Here is a 21,486-nt window from a genome sequence, read left to right as displayed (position 1 = left end):
AATCCACCTCTCACATGGCCGGCAGGCTGCTGTCAAAGAGTGGGACAGGATCAACCAGGACAGCCTAAACCGCCTTATGGACAGCATGCAACGACAGGTTCAATCATGCGCACGGGATGGGGTCATGATGGCAAGCACAATTAGCAGTCATACAAATTTTAATGAAAAATGGAAGAGTATGTACAGGTACTTTAAGGCAGAAACAGGTTCCAAGAAGGATATTCCAGGAATCAATCAACAAGGGGAGTGTGTATGCGAGGATCTTCAAAAGGCAGAAGTATTCAGTCAGCAGTATTAACGATTGCTGGTTCCAAGGATGATGTCCAGATAGAGGAGGTGACTTATACTAAAGTATTAAAATTTACCTATGACAACTGTACTGGGAGGTACACCCCAACACTGCACGTTTAAATCTAGCGCCTAAAAGAACCCCTCTATTGGTGAAACAGTGAAACGAACTACACCTACTTAAAACTTGACTCAGAAGATGTCAACCACTAAAATCTGATGTAATTTTGTTATTGTGAAGTTTTCTGAACTGACTGTATTTCTACTTGTTTTCTTTCCCATTCAGCAAGAAGTTTGGACATTCTTCCACAGATGTCACTACTAAAAAACTATGATTATGCACCCTGGTGCAAAGTGAAAGAACTTTTGATTTTAAGAGGTTTTGTATTCATAAGTTTTTTTTTACTAATCGAAGTTCATTTATTTTTGGGCTGGCAATATTTATCTTTTCTTTCTGCCAGTTTTGAATCTAGCCAATCCCTAATTTCTGTAATTAATTTTCTACCAATCACAGTCTTCTTCTTCTTCTCCTTCGATTTTGAGGGCAACTTTTAAATTACCCAATAAAAATGAGAGGGTGTGGCTAGTTTAATCTTGAATGGTCTCGAACTTTCCCCAAGGGTTTATAAACTGCCGCTTTGCACGTCTCTTGGCCAATTGATCGTCATCTTACTGAGTGTGTGTGTCAAGCAGGAGGCCTATTCGTCAGCTGCTAGAACTTCTACAAGGTAATGGCCACATAACATCTTTCTTTCTTTCTTGCTAGCTCCGCAGTTTAACCCGAGGGAAAGGTCCGAATCAACTATGTAACCTACCTTTCTGAAAATGTAACTTCTGCCGGCTAACGTAATAACTTCATAAAATCTTTAACTGTAAATCGGGGATAGAGAGTGAAATACCCTATCGAGCTCCCCTTCATTTTGGTTTGAGATGCCACATTTTTGTAATCTTTCGTTTCTGCAATGTATTAAAGTTATTTCCATCCAAGCAACCTCAGTAGTTAGGGAATAGTCCCTGTTTCGTCGGCCAAGCGCCTTATAGGTTTTAAATTTTTGGAGCTCAGTCTTCGACTCCATTCAAATTGTACTCGGGCTGTTTATTTAACCTGTTCTTTTTCACTAAGGCCCTGTAGGTTGGGTACTAGATACCTCTGTGTAATAAGATTTCTATTTGTAAATAGTGCCTTGTAAGGCCAGTGATTATTAGAATTTCATGTTATGTTGCCTTGAGTAGGCTTGGAAAACGGAGAGCACGTTAGCTCTTTTTCAAGTGTTGTAAGAGTGCCTCTGGGAGGGTTGATATTGTAATTTTGGGAGCAAGTGCTCCATGAATCAGTGGGATTTCTGCCCTTGTATAAAATTTGTGCTCTTTTGTAAATTTGAGCTAGGAGCTCAGGAAAAGTTAAGTGAGGGCTTGAAGCCCACAATCTGTTCATACCACCAATTTTGTCGTTCCTAGACTTGTTTAATTTTGATTACTTGTACCTGTAAATTGTGAAATTTTGAATTTTGAAAATATAACCTTTAGTTTTAGTTTTAATTAATTTTGACATTGTAGTTAGACCCAGTCATCCCGGCACCTTCTCTCACCCCTGTGATCCACAAATACCTCGGAACAACAACGACATTTATAGTAAGATTCAAAAGTTGAAAACTAGAAAAGCAGCTGGAACTGATGTTTCGGGGGATATACTAAAGACAACGGGTTCGGATATAGTATCACATATGAAGTACTTATTTGATTAGTGTTTGAATGAAGGAGCTATACCAAATGCATGGAGAGTCGCTATAGTAGCCCCTGTGTATAAAGGAAAGGGTGTTAGACATAAAGCTGAAAATTACAGGCCAGCCAGTTTGACATGCACTGCATGTAAGCTTTGGGAAAGCATCCTTTCTGATTATATTAGACAGGTTTGCAAAATTAATAACTGGTTCGATAGAAGGCAGTTTGGGTTTAGGAAAGGTTATTCCACTGAAGCTCAACTTGTAGGATTCCAGCAAGATATAGCAGATATCCTGGATTCAGGAGGTCAATTGGACTGTATTGTGATTACCTATCTAAGGCATTTGATAGGGTAGATCACGGGAGACTACTGGCAAAAATGAGTGCTGTTGGACTTGACAAAAGAGTGGCTGAATGGGTGGCTATGTTTCTAGAAAACAGAAATCAGAGAATTAGAGTAGGCGAAGCTTTATCTGTCCCTGTCATAATTAAGAGGGGAATTCCTCAAGGCAGTATTATTGGACCTTTATGTTTTCTTATATATAACAATTATATACTGGAGTGAAAGAAGGGGATTTAGAGTACTTAATTTCTTTTTTACTGAAAATAGAAATTAACAGATCAAATAAATGGATTTTTCAGATATTTCATTAAGGTTGAAAATTGGGTTTGAAGAACTGATCTGGGTGGATGAAACAATTCTCAAAGCTACTGAGCGGAGAGCCCTTATTAACCATTTTTTAGATTTTTAAATCCTGATCAATATTTGTGAATTTATCATTTGAGTCCATCATATGTTTTCCCATAGCTGAAAATCTATTATATTTAAATGAATTTACATGTTTTAAGTACCTTGTGTCAAAGTTTCTACCTGTTCGGCTGATATAGGCGGACCGACAGCTACTACATTTAAGCATATAAGCATAGAATGTTTTATTGTTAATACTAATCGAGTTTGTGATGTGTAAAATTGATGCATTATTATTGTCTGTTTAAAAATATATTTTTATATAATGTTTTTTCGAAAATGTTGGAAATCTGGTGTATCTGCAGATTTATATTAACTCTTAGTAGAGTACCAGGGAGTGCAATTGCGCTCCTCTGTAGCCTAGCGAAATGTCCGAGGAGCGCGATTGTGCTCCATGTTGTAGCTGTCTACGTAAGTCATAATAGTTTGCACATATCTGACAGATGGCAGCTCTAGTCAGCATCACTCTGTAGTAGATACTACATAGTTTCTAAATCTACCACCGGAATCTGTGTGACAGGTTGTGTTGATGATATGATTTTTTCTATTTCAGCTGTTACGCGCATACTTGTAGACCATGTGTTCGTAATAATGGCGACTAGTTCTCGTATTGCGTTTGAAATTGATGATGATTTGGTACAGTATCGTAACTGAGTGATGATTCTGATTATATCGAGTCAGGCGATGATTCAGACGATACCGAGAGTGATAATAATGCCGGTAACGTTTCAAACAATGATGATAGTGGTGATGTTATCCGACTTACTTGTGTGACAGTGTTAAATGAAATTTCCGATTCAGACGGTAATGACAGTGACGGGAATAATGATGGAGTTGATGCAGACAGTAATGACGACGATGACCAGACTTCCGATTTCCGTAAAATTCAGTCCGATCACAACGTGCAATTTCAACCCTCACCTGCATTCCTTGAGACGCCTGGCCCTAAATGTGCGCCTCCTCCTGATCCTAGACCAAGTCAGTAATTAATCTATTTTTATAAGAACTATTATTCTTAAAACACTGATATTTACAAACTAGTAAACAATGCATCAATGTGCACAGGAATACCAAATTTAGGTGAGTATGATCAAAATACTAGGAAGTACCGAGAGCCAAATTTGAATTTTAAATTTTTTCAAAAATCGCATGAACAAATTAATTTTTTTTACTCGGAAGTATGAATTATTTTTGTGATGTTAATATAATGAGTGAAGAGAGGGATCACTTAGCTACAAGAAAAAGTAAACTATAATGAGATATCTTGAAAAGTGAGGATAGGATATGCTTTTATCTTCGGTGCTGCATAATAGGCATTTTCTAGCTGGCATTCTTAGCAACCACGGCAGTAAGGGAGCCGGCACTAAGAGGGTTGAAAGTGAAAAATAAGGTCTTGTTAGTTTTTCTTCTTTAGTGAGAGTAGTGGAAAGTCGATGTCTAACTTTATTATTCCTTCTTCTATCGATTTTGGCTAGCTGTGGATCACGTAAATAACTCCTCATGATTTAAATCCTCCTGCTTGCTGCTTCTTTCCTTTCAGCTGTCCATTGTTGTTTCTTCTTGGTCGCTATTTCTGGCACTAGGAAACCCTTAAATGTGTGTAACTTTTTCCTGAAAGTGGTTTCATTGTGGATGTCTTGATGTGTGACGTTCATTTCTTGCAAATCCTTCTTTGTGTTAACAAACCATCTTTAAAAAGAGCTGCCTTTCGTATTGGGCTTATTGAAGTGGTTAAAGATTTTCTTGGCAAGTCTGTCATCAGGCATTCTTGAAATATGTCCAAAAATATTTAACTCTTCGCTTTTGAATGGCATCTGAAATCCTACTGCAGGTTTTATATATTCCTTTGTAACTGCGTAATCGGTATGTGTCAGTACATTTCTTTGGCCTGAGGATTTTTCTTAGAATCTTTCTTTCCTTCTTCAATGTCTTTCCTGGTTGTTAATCCCAGGCATTCTGAAACATACAAGCACTTTGGTTGAATTACTGCCTGATAGTGGTGTAGTTTTGTCCTAATAGAGATCGCTTTCTTGTTGTATGTGTTTTTTGTAAGGTGGAATGCAAGCTCCATTTTTCTGGCTCTCTCGCGGTTTGCTTCTTTATCAAGCCCATTAGGTTGTATAATCTTGCCAAGGTATTTGAATTTAACAACTTTATCTATCTTATCATTGTTTATTGTTACTATGTATCTTGGGGCTTCTTTAATGTTGGTCATGAAATGTGTCTTTTCAAATGATATCTGCAGGCCAGTTTTCATTGCTACCTCTTTTAAAGAGTTAACTTGTATTATCGCCGATTCAATATTTTCTGATAACAATACAGGATCGTCAGCAAAGGCTAAGCAGTTGATAGTGATGTTCTCTTTCTTGTATCCTATCCTTATTTGGTCTTTAATGCCTTTTTTTCTGCGAGTTCTTTTTCCCATTCTTTGATGACTTTATCCAGGACACAACTGAACAGCAGTGGGGTAGGCAATCTCCTTGCCTTACGCCTGTCTTGATTTCAAAGGGTTCAGATATCTCTCCCATAAACTTAACCATCGAGTATGTGTTTGTTAAGGTCTCCTTTATTAGCTGTAATGTCTTGTTATCTGTACCCATTTCTCTAAGGATGTTAAACAACGTACTCCTATCAACTGAATCATATGCTTTTCAAAAGTCAACAAAAACTGCTACATATTTCTTGTCTCTGGCAACTCTGTCCTTCAGTATTGTCTTGAAGTTCCAAATTTGTTCCACACATGATCATCCCTTCCGAAAGCCTCCCTGGTATTCGCCGATTTTGTGTTCAACTTCTTGTTCTAATCTTGATAACAGTGCCATAGATAGTATCTTGTATGTCTCTTGAAGGAGTGAGATGCCTCTGTAATTGCTGACATCTGTTCTGTCCCCTTTCTTGTGTAGTGGGTGTATTAAGGCTAATTTCCAATCATCAGGAATCTTACAAGTGTTCCAGATTTCTTGCATTAACTGGCATAAGTTCTTGATCATTTGGGGGCTCACATGTTTCCATAGTTCACTCGTTATTGAGTCTTCACCAGCTGCTTTGTTGTTCTTAAGCTTCTTGATTAGATTTGCGATTTCTGTTTCATCTGGCGGTGTTGAGTCTGGGTTCTGTTGCGTATGTTCTGTGGCGAGCTTCTCCTCTGGAACCGAGCAGTTAAGTAGCTGTTTAAAGTATTCTGCGAACAGTTGGCAATTTTCTTCATTGTTTGTTGCGATGGTGCCATCCTCTTTCTTGAAACACAAGCTCGGTGGTTGGTATTTAGAAAGGCTCTTCTTAAATGTCTTGTAAAAGTCTCTCATGTTATTCTTTTGGAAGTTTTGTTCTATTGCAGCCAGTTGTTCTTTCTCGAATTTTCTTTTTTCTCCTCTTACAAGTTTTGCGGTTGATTTTCTTTGTTCTTTGAAGCTGTTGTAATCTTCCTCTTTCTTTGATGAGTACCACTTCTTCCATTTTTGTAGTCTGAGTGATGTTGCCTGTTCACATCTTTCATTCCACCATGGATGTTTTCGTGATTTCTTGAGTAATGCTGTTTCTTTGGCTGCTCCTATCATGGTCTGCTGCATTTGCTTCCATTCAGTTGTTTCAATGTTCATCCGTTCTTGGTACTTGTTGCTGTTCTGTTTCAGCTTTTGAGTGTCGAATCTTAGTACTCTGTTTGTGCGTTTCTTCTTGCTGCTGGGAATAAACTTTATCTTGATGATTGTTAAATAGTGATCTGTTTCTATGTTGGCTCCTTTCTTAACTTTAACATTCATAATTCCTTTTTGACTTCTATGGGAGATTGCAATGTGATCAATTTGATATTCTCCTAATAGTTTGTTTGGTGATGCCCACGTTGTTTGTTTCCTAGGAAACTTCTTGAAATGAGTGGACATCAGTTTCAAATTAAACTTCCTACAGAACTCTAAGTCTTTGCCCATTTCTGTTGGTTCTTCTATGAGCTGGGAAATCCCCCACTATTCTCCTGTAGACTTTTTCTCGTCCTACCTGTGTGTTGAAATCCCCAAGTAGTATTTTCACATGATTATCAGAAATTTTTGATGTCACCAATTCTAATTATTCCCAAAAGTCATCTACCTTTTGTGGGTTAGTTCGATTGTTGTCATTAATTGGCGCATGAGCATTAATGAGGGTGTATACTTTCTTTGCACACTTAATGGTTAGTAGTTAGAGCCTTCCATTTGGAGACTGGAAGTCTATAACCGAATTTAGAATCATTTTATTGATTACAATTATTCCTTCAATGAAATGTTTAGTAGTGATTTAGACCAATTAAAATTATCACCATTCAAATGAGATGAAAAAACATTAAAATATGAATATTGCCTACCTCATATCGAATAGGATTGGCCTTGTTGTCTTTAGGCGACCAATACAAAGTAGGGAAGCCTCTTACTTCATATGGTGGTGGAACATCATTGCTGGTAGCATCCATCTTGACAATAGCAACATCTTCATTTTTCATCTGCAAAATCAAGCAAAATCAAAAGACTCCCTACCACAAATGATTTGTGAATTAATACAATTTTCTATCACTAGACATGAAACACCACTTAAAGCACTATCTGTGGCTTTTTTTTTTTTTTTTTTTTTTTTTTGCACGCTGCTTTACGTCGCACTGATACAGATCTTATGGCGACGATGGGATAGGAAAGGGCTGGGAGTGGGAAGGAAGCGCCTGTGGCCTTAATTATGGTACAGCCCCAGCATTTGCCTGGTGTGAAAATGGGAAACCACGGAAAACCATCATCAGGGCTGCCGACAGTGGGGTTCGAACCCACTATCTCCCGAATACTGGATGTAATTAAGCAGCTATCGAGTTTGGTATCTGATTTTATTAGTCATTATAAGTCTCTGGTAAGAGCCCAACTAGAGTATGGTTCCAGTATATAGAGCCCTCACAAGGATTATTTTATTTGAAAACTGGAAAAAATACGAAGAAAAGCAGCTTGATTTGTTCTGGGCCATTTCTGACAAAAAAGAGTAATGTTACAAAAATGCTGGAAAATTTAGGCCGAGAAGACTTGGGAGAAAGGAGACAAGCAGCTCAATTAAGTGGCATGTTCTGAGCTGTCAGTGGAGAGATGGCATGGAATGCCATTAGGAGATGAATAAGTTTCAACAGTGTTTTTAAAAGTAGGACCGATTACAATATGAATATAAAGTTGGAATTCAAGAGGACAAAGAGGGGCAAATATTCGTTTATAGGAATGGGAGTTAGGAATTTGAATAATTTACCAAGATAGAGATACAGATAGAGAATCTGGCACCTGGGTGACTGCCCGAAATGCAGATCAGTGGTGATTGATTGACTGATGCCAATGGGCATTATAGTTTGATCAGAAAGGGAACAAAATGGGACAGATTTGGAAAACTTGAATAAGCACAATACAGCAATAATTACCATAATTACCATTCCCTTTTCATACACAATAGAGGAGACCAGAAACCTGATATCAAAACCAGACATTAAACATACACATTAAGAAACAAGCAGCAACTTGCTGGATAAGAACACACTGATAGCACACACATCCAAAATGATCAGTCTGTCTGTTGAGTAGAGATATTTCACAAACTTGTTTAACTACAGTTATTATTTCTACATAAACAATGCTTGTACCTTTTCTCCCAATTCGTCGAAGACAGGGGCTAATTTCTTGCAATGTCCACACCAAGGAGCATAGAATTCGATCAACGTATCCCGACCATTGTTGGCGACAACTTCATCAAAGTTCTTAGCAACAGCCACGGTGACAGGACCGTTGTTTTCTTCAGGAATAGGTTCAGATTTAATGTATGGCTCCAGTGCATCTTCCTTTAACTTCTTCAAAAATGAGAGAAATCCATCCACACTAGAATAAAAAAAGAATATCCACTAAGATCCTCCATGTATAAGGCAATACAAATGCTGTCTTAAAGAATTTGTAAAAAAAAAAAAAAAATGAAACTTTGCACTCTGCTTAAGTATTACATAGTCAAAATACAATTGCACCTGGGTGAAACTGCAGTAGTTTTTGTTTATCAATGTTGGTATATAACAGTGAGGTGGACAACGGAGATTTCAGTGAATCAGGTACAGCCATCACACGAGTCTCGCATTGCCGACATAAGGATTTGGGAGTAAAGAAAAACAACAAACAACAGGGCCAATTCAGAATGGAACGTGTGTGGATCGTTCACGAGTTAGTAGTGTTAGAGGGAAAGGAATCACTGTATTACAAGGACCAATTGACCGAATCGATGGAGACAATATGAAACTGTATCTGGCAACAGGCTGGATGACAAGGCACCGAATGTAAACAAGCACGTGGGCAAGTTCTATCATATTTTCAACACGTAATACAAATCCTTCCCTGTATCACTGTATAGGCTTGTGCTCAACATGGATTATGCCAAGACCAACTCCAATACTAAAACCTCAAGGCAGGTTTCGATCAGTGGCAAGATGGTGGTGAGCGTGGGCCATGCATGAATTCAGTGTGAATGTGAATGCCAGTTTAAAGTAATTGTTGTGACTGAAGTATTTTGGGCCTGCTTTTGTGGCTGCTTTTAATAACTTTCAATAATAAGGAAGTATAGGAATCATCCAGGTCTTTTTTTCCCTGGAAGTTTATTATACTAAGTATGGGTTATCTCCTGTTTGCATGTGGTCAGGTACAGGTTATGTGTTTATCATTGTGTTCGTGTGTTTATGTTAATATTATTAGTGTCGTTTTAGAATGTAATGTACATATTTTAGATTAACATGGGTCAATTGTGTTAAGTGTACATCTCTGCAAGTCTAATTAGGGCAATTCTTTGGGAATTTCTGCCTTCACATTTCCAAAGGACAAAGTCTTACGAGAGAAACGGATTCGTTGCATTCATCATGAAAATTTCACTGTAACTAATAAGACTGTTGTCTGCATCAAACAGTTTGACCCTAAGTTTATTATGCGTGAGGATGTTTTTCTCGTTGAGAATGGTGAACCGATTCAAATCCCTAGGAAGAATCCTAAATTAGCACCAGATGCCTATCCCACCATATGTGACAATCAGTCGTCATATAATACCATAAGCTTGCCTCGAGAAAGAAAGGACCCTGAAGAGCGTAAACAGCAATTGCTACAGAGAGACGAAGAAGCATTTAAACGTTGGTGTGAAGAGGACAAGATAGATAATATTCAGGTTTTCATGACAGAAGTGAAGAAGAGACTAAGATATTCCATCAATAATGGTGAATTGTAAGGTGATGAGTGACCTGGAAGTGAAAGTGCATTTAAAAACATTCCTTTACCCACAAAAAAATTAAGGTTTATATTAGGATGTAAAGGACAGGATGGCCTGTAAAGAGTGACAGATGGAGCAAATTCGAAACTCTGGTAAGTCATCTTTGTAATTATGAAGAAAGTAGTACTGAACTGAGTGACAGAGTACTTATTCTGGTGAACTTTCTGAAAAAAGCTCTTGTTTTAGATTGTGAAAAAGAAAAACTGAAGCACAATAAAATTAAGTTTGCAGTAGAATAGTTGGAACTTAGTTTACTGAAGCAAGTGAGATATACTTCTGAGCTGCTAATATGGGCAGCAACCTTTTACTATTCTTTTCCTGGGGCTTATCGAATGTTGAGGAATACATGTGTGATGGCTTCACTACATCCTGTCTATTTAGGACACTTTTTGACAAAAATAGGTCCAAATAGCACTGGTATTGGGCCTTCTCAAAAAGCATTTTTGAAGAAGGCTAAACTTCTCCAACACAATGATAAAGTTGTGACATTAATGTTGGATGAAGTCTTTGTCAGTTCTAAACTGGCACATAAAGCTGGAAAGACTTTAGGAGAAAATAGTTCTGAGCTGGATCCAGCTACTACCACTCAGGTTTTTATGTCATTTTCAATACTTCAATACAAAACTAAATGCAGAAACACTTTTGAAATTCACAATGGAGGTTCTAAAACTTATGAATGAATTAGGGTTTGAAGTTGTGTGCATGATTTCTGACAATCATAAAACAAACAGAAAATATCAAAAATGGCTTTCACGGCCGCAGATCTTACAGATCTTACAGATTCTAACTCCATGGGGAGTAATATTTTTTGGAAACGGAGAATTCACTTCTCCTTTAGCAGGTTAGCCATCCCTATTTGCTAATACGGCGGGACCATGCGCTTGGTCTGCCACTGCTAAGCAGAGTCCTGGAGGGGCGTGCCAATCCAGCTGATGAGCCCAAATGGCACGTCTGGGCGAAACTCTGCAAAATGCACACGGAGCTAACCACCCAATAGCTGGTTCTATTCCTGTGATTGTAACAAACAGAAAATGTTTGAACTGTTGTGTAGTGGTTCTCTAAAACCTTGTATTCCAAACCCATTTAATTCATTGCTTGTCATTTATCTCCTTTTTGATAGTGTTCACACACTCGAGTGTATTAGAAATAACTGGCTCAATAGGTTGAATCAAACATTCACTATTCCAAATGTTGAAGAGACTTTTCCAGTAATTAGTAACATGCTCAGTATTCCTGATGATACTGCTACATGTCAGTATTTCACAGTTGAAGCTAGGTTTTCACAGACTTGAAAGATGTATTCCACTCAGGAAAAAATATGCTTTTGAAACTGGCACCAAATTGATCAAGAAAGCCACTTTTTCCTACTTCAGTGAACGACAGAATGTTTCCTTGGCAGTAAATATCTTTGATGTGAAGAATATTGCAGCTCTAGAAGTGTTGAAGGGTGAAGGTGTTGATATTTCTATTGGCACAATTCAGTTCTTGAAGCTGATTGGCAGGTGGTGGGCAATATCCAATGTTCAGCATCCAATGAAGGAAAATATACCAAAAATTATGACTCCAATCCATTACTGATCATGATGATCCCTAACTTACTTTCCTAGAAGGTTTGAAAGTTTACATTGATGTTTGGCACGTGTCACATGCTGCAGGGAAACTTGAGTAATGAAACTCACCTTGCTATGACCCATACTTTGACTGCATTAGTTCAGTTGTGTAGGTATATTTTTAATCATTTTAACTGGTCACATGTACTTACAGCGAAGTTACAAACTGATAGTTTGGAAGGAAGGTTTGGAGTTTATAGAAGGTTAAGCGGGTATGTTTATAATGTTTCAGTAGAACAGATTCTTGAGTCGGAAAGAAAATTGAAAGTGCTAAGCGTATTAAAAATGCAATCTGGTAAACTTGGTGAATTCACACTTGATTTTTCACCAAGAACTACAATGTCCAGAAGAAACAAATTCAGAATTTAGACAAGATAGAGCTAGCATTAGGTGACAGTGTGTGCAATAATCCTACCCCACTCACAGGATTCTCAGTTGTATTGCCAGCTATACTAGTATCAAGGTCATTGAGAAGCTTAAGAAGTATAACAACTGTGCTGATTGTGTTAAGATGCTACAGTCTGCAGCAGAAATGGTGATAAACTATGATGTAGACCACATGCTCTCATATTTTAGGCAGTTAAACAGAGGTGGCTTGAAGTGTCCATCACCGATGTGCTGTAAAATATTCATGCTCTTTCAGGTCCTCATAAGTAGTGCTTTTGAAGCGGAATTTTCAAAAATAAAAAAAACCAAGGGGATGCAATAATTGCTTTAAGAGTTGAAGCCTTTGAAAGTAGTGTTGATAATGCGAGTGATGTATGCAAGTATGGTGTTCCTTTGACCAGATTTATGAAGAAGGGTGTGAAAATTCAGGCCAATATTTTTATTAACAATTACACAAAGAATCAAGAATTTTACTTGCCATTGACCATATACAATGAAATAGGCTTCATCAACTGATAATAATTTAGTACTTAATACTACTAAGGCTAAACAAATATACAACTTTTATTAAAACTTAATACTAACATTATGTATTTTGTAAGTATTCAGAGGTATTACAAAATGGATTTTCTATTAACCAATCATAAATTTTCCTTTTAAAATTACTTAAAGGAGTAGACTGTGCAGAATGTGGTAATTTATGAAATAATCTTGAACAACTGATTTTATGTGAGCGAGCAGTTTTTGACAGCCTGTGAATTGGGATGTCAATGTCTGCTTTGCCCAGAGTATCATAAAAATAAACGTTTACACTACTACTGAATTCATTTATGTGGTTTTTAACATACGTCAAAGATATATAAATATACAAATTTATAATTGTCAGTATTTTAAGCTTAATGAAAAGAGGCTGACAATGGTCAATTGCACCAACCCTACACATTGTTCGGACAACCTTTTTCTGTATTACAAGAATATTATAAATGTAAGAAGAATGCCCCAATTATAACAGTCCATAAGTAATGTGTGACTGGAAGAGACCAAAATATGCCATCCTTAGTCACTGCTAATCCCTCAATTTCCATATCAAATAGGTCAATGGTGATATTTTTACACAAAACATGATTAATGTGTTTTTCCCAGCTCAATTTGACATCAATATGAAAACCCATAAGTTTGACTGACTGACTTTCAATATCTTTGGATAATCCTAGTGTGAGAAATTGAGTTTTATCCTGATTGCACAACAAGCCCATTGGATGAAAACCAATGCATTGCAGTTGCAAGAGCTTCCTGCAACATCTGATGCAAACCTGAGGTGCTCTGGAATTTTTTAATTAACGTTGTATCGTCCGCATAGGATATAAGAGCATGAGCTGTGACATTTTGTGTATATCACTGATTGTCAGAATGAATAAAAATGGACCTAGGACAGAGCCATGTGGCACACCAGTTGTAACCTTCTTCCAAGTGGAATACCTATTTTTAACAGAGACAAAATGATATCTGTTATTTAAGTATGACTTAAGTGCAGTGAGGGATACTCGACACCATACACCTCAATCTTTGTAAGAAAAATTTCATGATTAATACAATCAAATTCATGTCTGTGGGTTACTGTAGTCACGTCCTAGTTCGTGAACCATGGGCAACGGCTGAGTGGCCTAGTAAGTGGTCCTGAGAGTCGGGATACCAGTTGCCATGGAATGGGAGTGGGCATTTCAGACATATTCTGAGTCATGACCCTCCTTGTGCTCAGGCGGCTAGGACTATACAATTCACCGGTGGTCCATAACCCGTTAGAGGAGAGATTCTCACTTGGACTATGTGCAAGTAGGGTAGCATCCTGCTTCATGAATTTACCGAGCTCAGAACATTTTAAGCAAGCCTCGGACCTATGGGAGTAATGTAATCCCACTCCCATTTGACAGGCGAGGGACTCCTTGGAAACAACTTGGCGAACGAAATGGAATTCGATGGGGAGCTATCAATATTAATGGGGCTTATGGAAGAAAGAAAGTAGAACTGGCTGAGTCAGCAAAGAGGATGCATCTGGATGTGCTAGGAGTAAGTGATATTCGGGTAAGGGGTGATAACGAGGAAGAGATAGGAGATTATAAAGTAAACTTGACAGGTGTTAGAAAGGGAAGGGCAGAGTCATGGGAAGATTTTGGTAATAACCTGGAAAGGCTAGGTCAAGCAGCAGGGAAACCTTTCTGGACAGTAATAAAGAATCTTAGGAAGGGAGGGAAAAAGAAAATGAACAGTGTTTTGAGTAATTCAGGTGAACTCATCATAGATCCCAGGGAATCACTGGAGAGGTGGAGGGAATATTTTGAACATCTTCTCAATGTAAAAGGAAATCATCCTGGTGGTGTTGCATACAGCCAAGCTCATGGGGAGGAGGAAAATGATGTTGGTGAAATTATGCTTGAGGGAGTGGAAAGGATGGTAAAAAAAAACTCCATTGTTATAAGGCAGCAGGAATAGATGAAATTAGACCTGAAATGGTGAAGTATAGTGGGAAGGCAGGGCTGAAATGGCTTCATAGAGTAGTAAGATTAGCATGGAGTGTTGGTAAGGTACCTTCAGATTGGACAAAAGCAGTAATAGCACCTATCTATAAGCAAGGGAACAGGAAGGATTGCAACAACTATCGAGGTATCTCATTGATTAGTATACCAGGCAAAGTATTCACTGGCATTTTGGAAGGGAGGGTGCGATCAGTCGAGAGGAAGTTGGATGAAAACCAGTGTGGTTTCAGACCACAGAGAGGCTGTCAGGATCAGATTTTCAGTATGCGCCAGGTAATTGAAAAATGCTACGAGAGGAATAGGCAGTTGTGTATGTTTCGTAGATCTAGAGAAAGTATATGACAGGGTACCGAGGGAAAAGCTGTTCACTATACTGGGGACTATGGAATTAAAGGTAGATTATTAAAATCAATCAAAGGCATTTATGTTGACAATTGGGCTTCAGTGAGAATTGATGGTAGAATGAGTTCTTGGTTCAGGGTACCTACAGGGGTTAGACAAGGCTGTAATCTTTCACCTTTGCTGTTTGTAGTTTACATGGATCATCTGCTGAAAGGTATAAAATGGCAGGGAGGGATTCAGTTAGGTGGAAATGTAGTAAGCAGTTTGGCCTATGCTGACGACTTGGTCTTAATGGCAGACTGTGCCGAAAGCCTGCAGTCTAATATCTTGGAACATGAAAATAGGTGCAATGAGTATGGTATGAAAATTAGCCTCTTGAAGACTAAATTGATGTCAGTAGGTAAGAAATTCAACAGAATTGAATGTCAGATTGGTGATACAAAGCTAGAACAGGTCGATAATTTCAAGTATTTAGGTTTGTGTTCTCCCAGGATGGTAATATAGTAAGTGAGATTGAATCAAGGTGTAGTGAAGCTAATGCAGTGAGCTCGCAGTTGCGATCAACAGTATTCTGTAAGAAGGAAGTCAGCCCCCAGACGAAACTATCTTTACATCGGTCTGTTTTCACACCAACTTTGCTTTACGGGAGCGAAAGCTGGGTGGACTCAGGATATCTTATTCATAAGTTAGAAGTAACAGACATGAAAGTAGCAAGAATGATTGCTGGTACAAACAGGTGGGAACAATGGCAGGAGGGTACTCGGAATGAAATGTATTAATTCTTTTGATGATGTGATTAGATAACTTATAACAATCCATACTCTTAGAGTTTGATAATTTTAAGCTAACTTTAATTACTTCATCATGTGTGATTTCAACTCAATGGAAAGTGATGGTGTATGTGTGTGTGTGTGTGTGTGTGTGAGGTGGTGTTGATTATGAAGAAAGTCACTTCCAGCTGTACCTGTTGCCTTAATTTGATCTCCAATTTCTTTTACAGAGTTTAAGAAATAATTACTCAGGTCTTCAGGATCAAAGAATGTATCTTGAGTATAACATCCCATGCCACCTTGCATTTGTTGGATGCATTCTCAATATACGTAGGCCGAGTCATAAATCATGGCAACTATTTTTTTTCTCGTGAACAGGAGAAAACACGGTATATCTAAGATATGCATTTGGAAACGTACGGTATGTACTTGCGTATGATGCTACTAGATGGTGTATATGAACATGAGTGTTGGTCTAAGCATGCCCCCAAGGTCAGTGTGCGAGTGAGAGCATCACAAAATGGAGGTCAACAAGCAGGAGCAACGATTGTATATTAAAATAGCAGTTCTCCGTGGCAGAAACGTACGCCAATGCCATGCAGAGTTGCGGGAGTGTTCTAATTCAAACTACTGGCAACAAAAAGTTATTGCTATTTTGCTTTAACACGTTGAGTGCCAGACCGATTTTCAAGGGATTGCCGTCTAGTGCCGTGAGCTAATAGCTTCGAGTTACTCTCTAGTGCCAAAACGTTCACAGGGTTAACCAAGCAAATGATCGTTGAAATGAGGATGTATTTATGATATATTAGGTTAACTGATTATGTATATTAGGTAAAATATTGCGACCCCATATGGGGTCGTATTGGTCATTACGAACTGTACACGTATACGCGCACCCATATGGGGTCATATTTTTACAGTAGTTACTGTCCCGACGCTCGGTCATACTTACCTTTTGCTTTGCAGGGACGCGTTATATGCTGTTGATTATGAGAGATGTGTTGGGTTGTTCATACTGGAGCCCTAAAAATGTACAATCCCCCATTTTAGGCCAGGAAATGTTTGTAAATGACGATCTTCCGATTTTAGGTTGGGAAATTTTCGTATATAATGTACTTATATAAAGTAGTGAAAATCATGTAAATCTGGTAAATTAGGATGTAACAGAATAATATTATAAGGAGAATTAGTAGTTACGGAATACTGAACAAGTACATAACTTCCTTTGTATAACTTTTAATTTGAGTAAGAGAACCTAGCAGCGATGATTGTGCAAAATGGGAAACCAGTGACTACTGTATATTGTTGAAGACGGTCATAATTGTTGCAACAGCTGGCTTGGAAACCCGGAGTACAGTGGTGATGTATGTGCTGAAGACAGTAGATCATCAATGTGGATGAACTTGCAAGATCGCTGGTTGCTCTGTACTGGGTTCAAAATCACTGTAACTGTATACTTCATCTACATCATCATTGTCCGATTTGCTCGATATATCGCCCAGACAATCTGCACTAAGTCTTTTACTGCTCGATTTACTCGTAACGACTTAAAAAAGAAAAGGAAACTCACCGCACTGCACACTTACATAAACAATCCGTGCGCGAGATAGATAATGACTGTCACCCTACAAAACACTCTTGACGTACCCATATGGGGTCGCGCCAAATCAGGAATTGAGGAATGGAAGATGGACTATGCACGTACTTAAATAGACGACCAACAGATTGCAGGAAGGGACTTTATACAGCTTCAAAACGCATACTTACTGCGCACCCAAATGGGTTCGCACAGTTCTCGATTTAGAACGAACGTACGACCCCATATGGGGACGTGAAGTTCAAAAACTTGACTACTCTCACGTGCCCAAATGGGGTCGCTTGGCACTCAACGTGTTAAGTCGCACCAACACAGATACGTCTTATGGCGACGATGGGATAGGAAAGGCCTAGGAATGGGAAGGAAGCGGCTGTGGCTTTAAGGTACAGCCCCAGCATTTGCCTGGTGTGAAAATGGGAAACCACGAAAAACCATCTACAGAGCTGCATACCCCTAATCGCATGGCCAACCTGCTGGTCTCTCTTTTGATAAGCAAGCGCAATATTATAGATATATTCTATCACCCAACCACTTCTACATCGGACCCTTAACGAAAAAACAACAGATTCATTTACCAGATGTGGATAGCTGGCAATAATTTAACTATTCCCATGGAAAATATTCTACAATATAATAATAATGTAACATTGTTAAAGTCGATATAGGTCTAAAAAGAATTCAACAACTATACAACACAAAAGTTCTTTCTTCTGACTTCCTGCTTTGTACAGAAAAAATAATGTTTCAGGTAAGTCTACTGTTTTAAGGGACAAAACAAAACAGGATTATCATCCTTCTTATGAGTAATCGCACGAGTGAAAGAGAGTTTTTAAGTCACAGAAAAAGACAGGGCATAGAATGTTGGGGCTGGAAGAGAACAACTGTTAACCAAATACGTTGGATATAAAAGATTAGACTGGTACAAGCAGAAGCAATGCTAGATTCATTTGAGAGGCCATGGTTGCCACGATGTGCGAGACCCTGGAGGAAAATAAAAAATGAAACACTACTTACGAAAATTCATCGTGCATTATGAACTTCCGGTTCTTGGCATCTCGAGCAAAAACGATTGGCTTATCACCTTTGACGTAATCATAACCAAACTCATTCAATTCATGTTGGAAGTCATCCTTGGCACTGATGGCAAATGTAAAACTTGATGCAAAATCCTTGGCTACTTTAAGAATCCGATTACGCCAGTAATTTGTACCTGAAATTGAATGAAAAGGTAACAGCATAAGAACATGAAGATAGACAAAATCAATAAAACATAAAAGATAAAAGTAAATTCTGAACAGAAGAAGCAGAACATGATGTAATAGTCTGGAAAAATAGTAGTGCAGTCCAGGTATAAACAATAAAACATTCAATATGGAACTAGCATTCTACATCTATAATCAAATTAAAATGATTTTAGGACATATTTAATATTTACCTGAACAACAGACAACGCTGATAACAATTCAACCAAATGAGAAAAGCTCTTAACTTCAAACAACGTTCACCTGTATCCATTAATACTCCTTCCATGCATTTCATCCTTCTCTTCCCTCAAGGAGATTCATGTTTTGCACAACTTATTACTAGGGACAAGAATTTAAATTGAAAACCTTTTTATTTTATTTTATCATGGAACATGAAATAATTGATAACAGAATGTGTAACTGATTCTAATATTCACGGTTGTATTGTTTTAACTTCATTTCTTTTCTCGTTTTTCAGCGTGTTCTTCTAGCAACACCAGTCACCTTTCTTTGACAATATGTGACAAAAAAAATTGATAATTTGTTTTAAGATAGAGAATATAAAGGCTCTATTGATGCATATTAAGAATTATCACAGGCTCTGTACGGAGTTTAATGTTGGACTCTCCTAGCGTGCTCTGACTTGCATGTCGTAGCACAGGCAGAGCCCAAGTGAGCAGATTAGTAGTTGCATGGACATCATGTTCTCTTAACATTCAGAGTAAAATTCTGTGAAATATTTCTAACTTTGATGGATGACAAAATACTAGTGAAATGGCAAAGTCATGCCTCAAGAGCAACACACTACAAAATAAGGAAAGCAGTTTCAAGGATGATTTCATCGAAACTGATTGTATGATTGATGTTCCATTTGTGATAAGTCGTCTGCTGCCACTTGCTTGATTATTCCCATCTTGTGATATTATCCAACTTCCCTCATAGTTGAAAAAATAAAATATTCTGTCCCTAATGAAAGTACTCTTACAGGCTCACTAGTAACCTAAATCTGTTTTCCCCGGTATATTCTGTTTATCCGGCATAAATTTAGTGGGACATGGTACATAAGTGTGATGCTCAAGTATGTTCATCACACTCGAGTCATCATCTTGAAACATATTTTGCATGATCACTTTCAAACTTCTTTTTCTTAGAATAATTCAGTCTAATGACGGGTTTGCCCCTGAGACGAGTCTTCTCCAACTGGGTCAGTCCTGTGTATACGTTTTGTGTCTGCATAGCTCCTGCATCCTGAGTTCACAAGAAAAGCAGCAGGAAGTGATCAAATTACTGGGGAGGTATTAAAGACCATAGGGTGGTACATAGTGCCTTATTTAAAATTTCTCTTTGACTATGTCATAAACAATAGTGTAATTCCAAAGGAATGGAAGGAATCTATAATAATACCAATTTATATAGGAAAGGGTGATAAAAGGAAACCAGAGAACTACAGACCAATCAGCCTGACCAGTATAGTTTGTAAAATACTGGAGACTTTAATATCAAAGTACATCAGAGGGATATGTGATAATAAAAATTGGTTCATGAGGAGCCAGTATGGATTTAGAAAGAAATTTTCTTGTGAGGCACAACTAATGGGATTTCAGCAGGACATATCAGATCAATTGGATTCAGGAGGTCAGATTGCACAGCCATAGATCTTTGATAGAGTGGAACATGGAATATTATTAAAGAAATTGGAGGGAATAGGATTGGACGTAAAGGTTACAAGTTGGATAAAAACATTTCTAAATTCAAGGGTTCAGAAAGTCAAAGTAGGAAATAATGTATCGCAGGAAGAGAAAGTTTGGAAGAGAATTGCACAGGGTAGTATAATCGGTCCGTTACTTTTCTTAATATATACAAATGATTTAGGGAACAATATAACATCAAAAATAAGATTGTATGCAGATGACATAATTGTTTATAGGGAAATAAATAACATTGAGGATTGTTCACAATTACAAAGGGACCCTGAAAGTATCCAACAATGGGTTGAAGAAAATAATATGAAGGTTAATTGAGGCAAATCAACTGTTACAACTTTTACAAACAGGAGCTTTAAAACTGAATTTGAATATACTTTGGATGAGGTAGTTATCCCAAAAGATGGCAAGTGCAAATACTTAGGTGTGAGATTTGAAAGTAATTTGCACTGGAAGGGTCATGTTGACATTGGTGGGAAAGCATACAGATCGTTACATGTCATAATGAGGCTACTTAAAGGATGCAATAAAGAATTAAAAGAAAAAGTTACTTAAGTATGGTTCGTCCATTATTGGAATATGCAAACAGTGTTTGGGATCCTCACCAAGAATACCTAATAAAAGAAACAGATAGTGTGCAGAGGAAAGCAGCAAGATTTATAACAGGGGATTTCAGGAGAAAGAGTAATGTATCAGAAATGTTAAAGGGACTTGGGTGGGAAACTTTATTTAAGTAAGAGAAAGGAGAAAACTAGACTTATAGGATTATATAGAGCCTATACAAGAGAAGAAGCATGGGGAGATATCCGTGAGAGGCTTCAGTTGGAAAATAATTATATCGGCAGGACAGACCACAAATATAAAATTAGAAGATATTTTAGCAGAAGCGATTGGGGTAAATTTTCATTCATTGGGAAGGGTGTGAAGGAGTGGAACAGTTTACCAGGGGTAGTGTTTGATCCTTTTCCAAAATCTGTACAGATATTCAAGAAGAGAATAAACAGCAACAGAGAAAATAAATGAAGTGTTAGAGGGCATTCGACCAGTGCAGGTTATTGTAAATAAAAAAAATGTGTGTGAATAAATTAATTCCATCCCCTGGTCTAAGGAGTTTGGACAGCCAAAGTAGGGGACTGCCTGTAGGGGTGAAGTACAGTGGGGACTTTGAGGGCCCTGGGACCGCTATGGTAGCTGTGAAGGCCCTTCAGGAACTCTGAAAAGTGGTGGCAAAAGAGGCTCTGGTTAAGATGCAGCAGGTCGTTA

The 21,486-nt window shown here is 38.0% G+C and overlaps 1 protein-coding gene across 1 annotated transcript in view; it reads right to left on the bottom strand.

Annotated features, from left to right (window-relative positions):
- The window catches only part of ERp60 (disulfide-isomerase A3), a 139,691-nt gene that overhangs the window by 2,753 nt on the left and 115,452 nt on the right, over window positions 1-21,486 (bottom strand). Inside the window, exons 7-9 of the mRNA XM_067145219.2 lie at window positions 18,291-18,486; window positions 8,388-8,619; window positions 7,095-7,229 (exon numbers count right to left, since the gene is read on the bottom strand). Of these exons, the coding sequence (XP_067001320.1) occupies window positions 7,095-7,229; window positions 8,388-8,619; window positions 18,291-18,486 (563 nt within the window). The remainder of the gene's footprint in view (window positions 1-7,094; window positions 7,230-8,387; window positions 8,620-18,290; window positions 18,487-21,486) is intronic.

Source organism: Anabrus simplex, chromosome 4, assembly GCF_040414725.1.
Source record: "Anabrus simplex isolate iqAnaSimp1 chromosome 4, ASM4041472v1, whole genome shotgun sequence".
Lineage (NCBI taxonomy): Eukaryota > Metazoa > Arthropoda > Insecta > Orthoptera > Tettigoniidae > Anabrus > Anabrus simplex.
The sequence above is the reverse complement of the archived record's forward strand: the minus strand, read 5'-3'. Positions and strand labels throughout refer to the sequence as shown.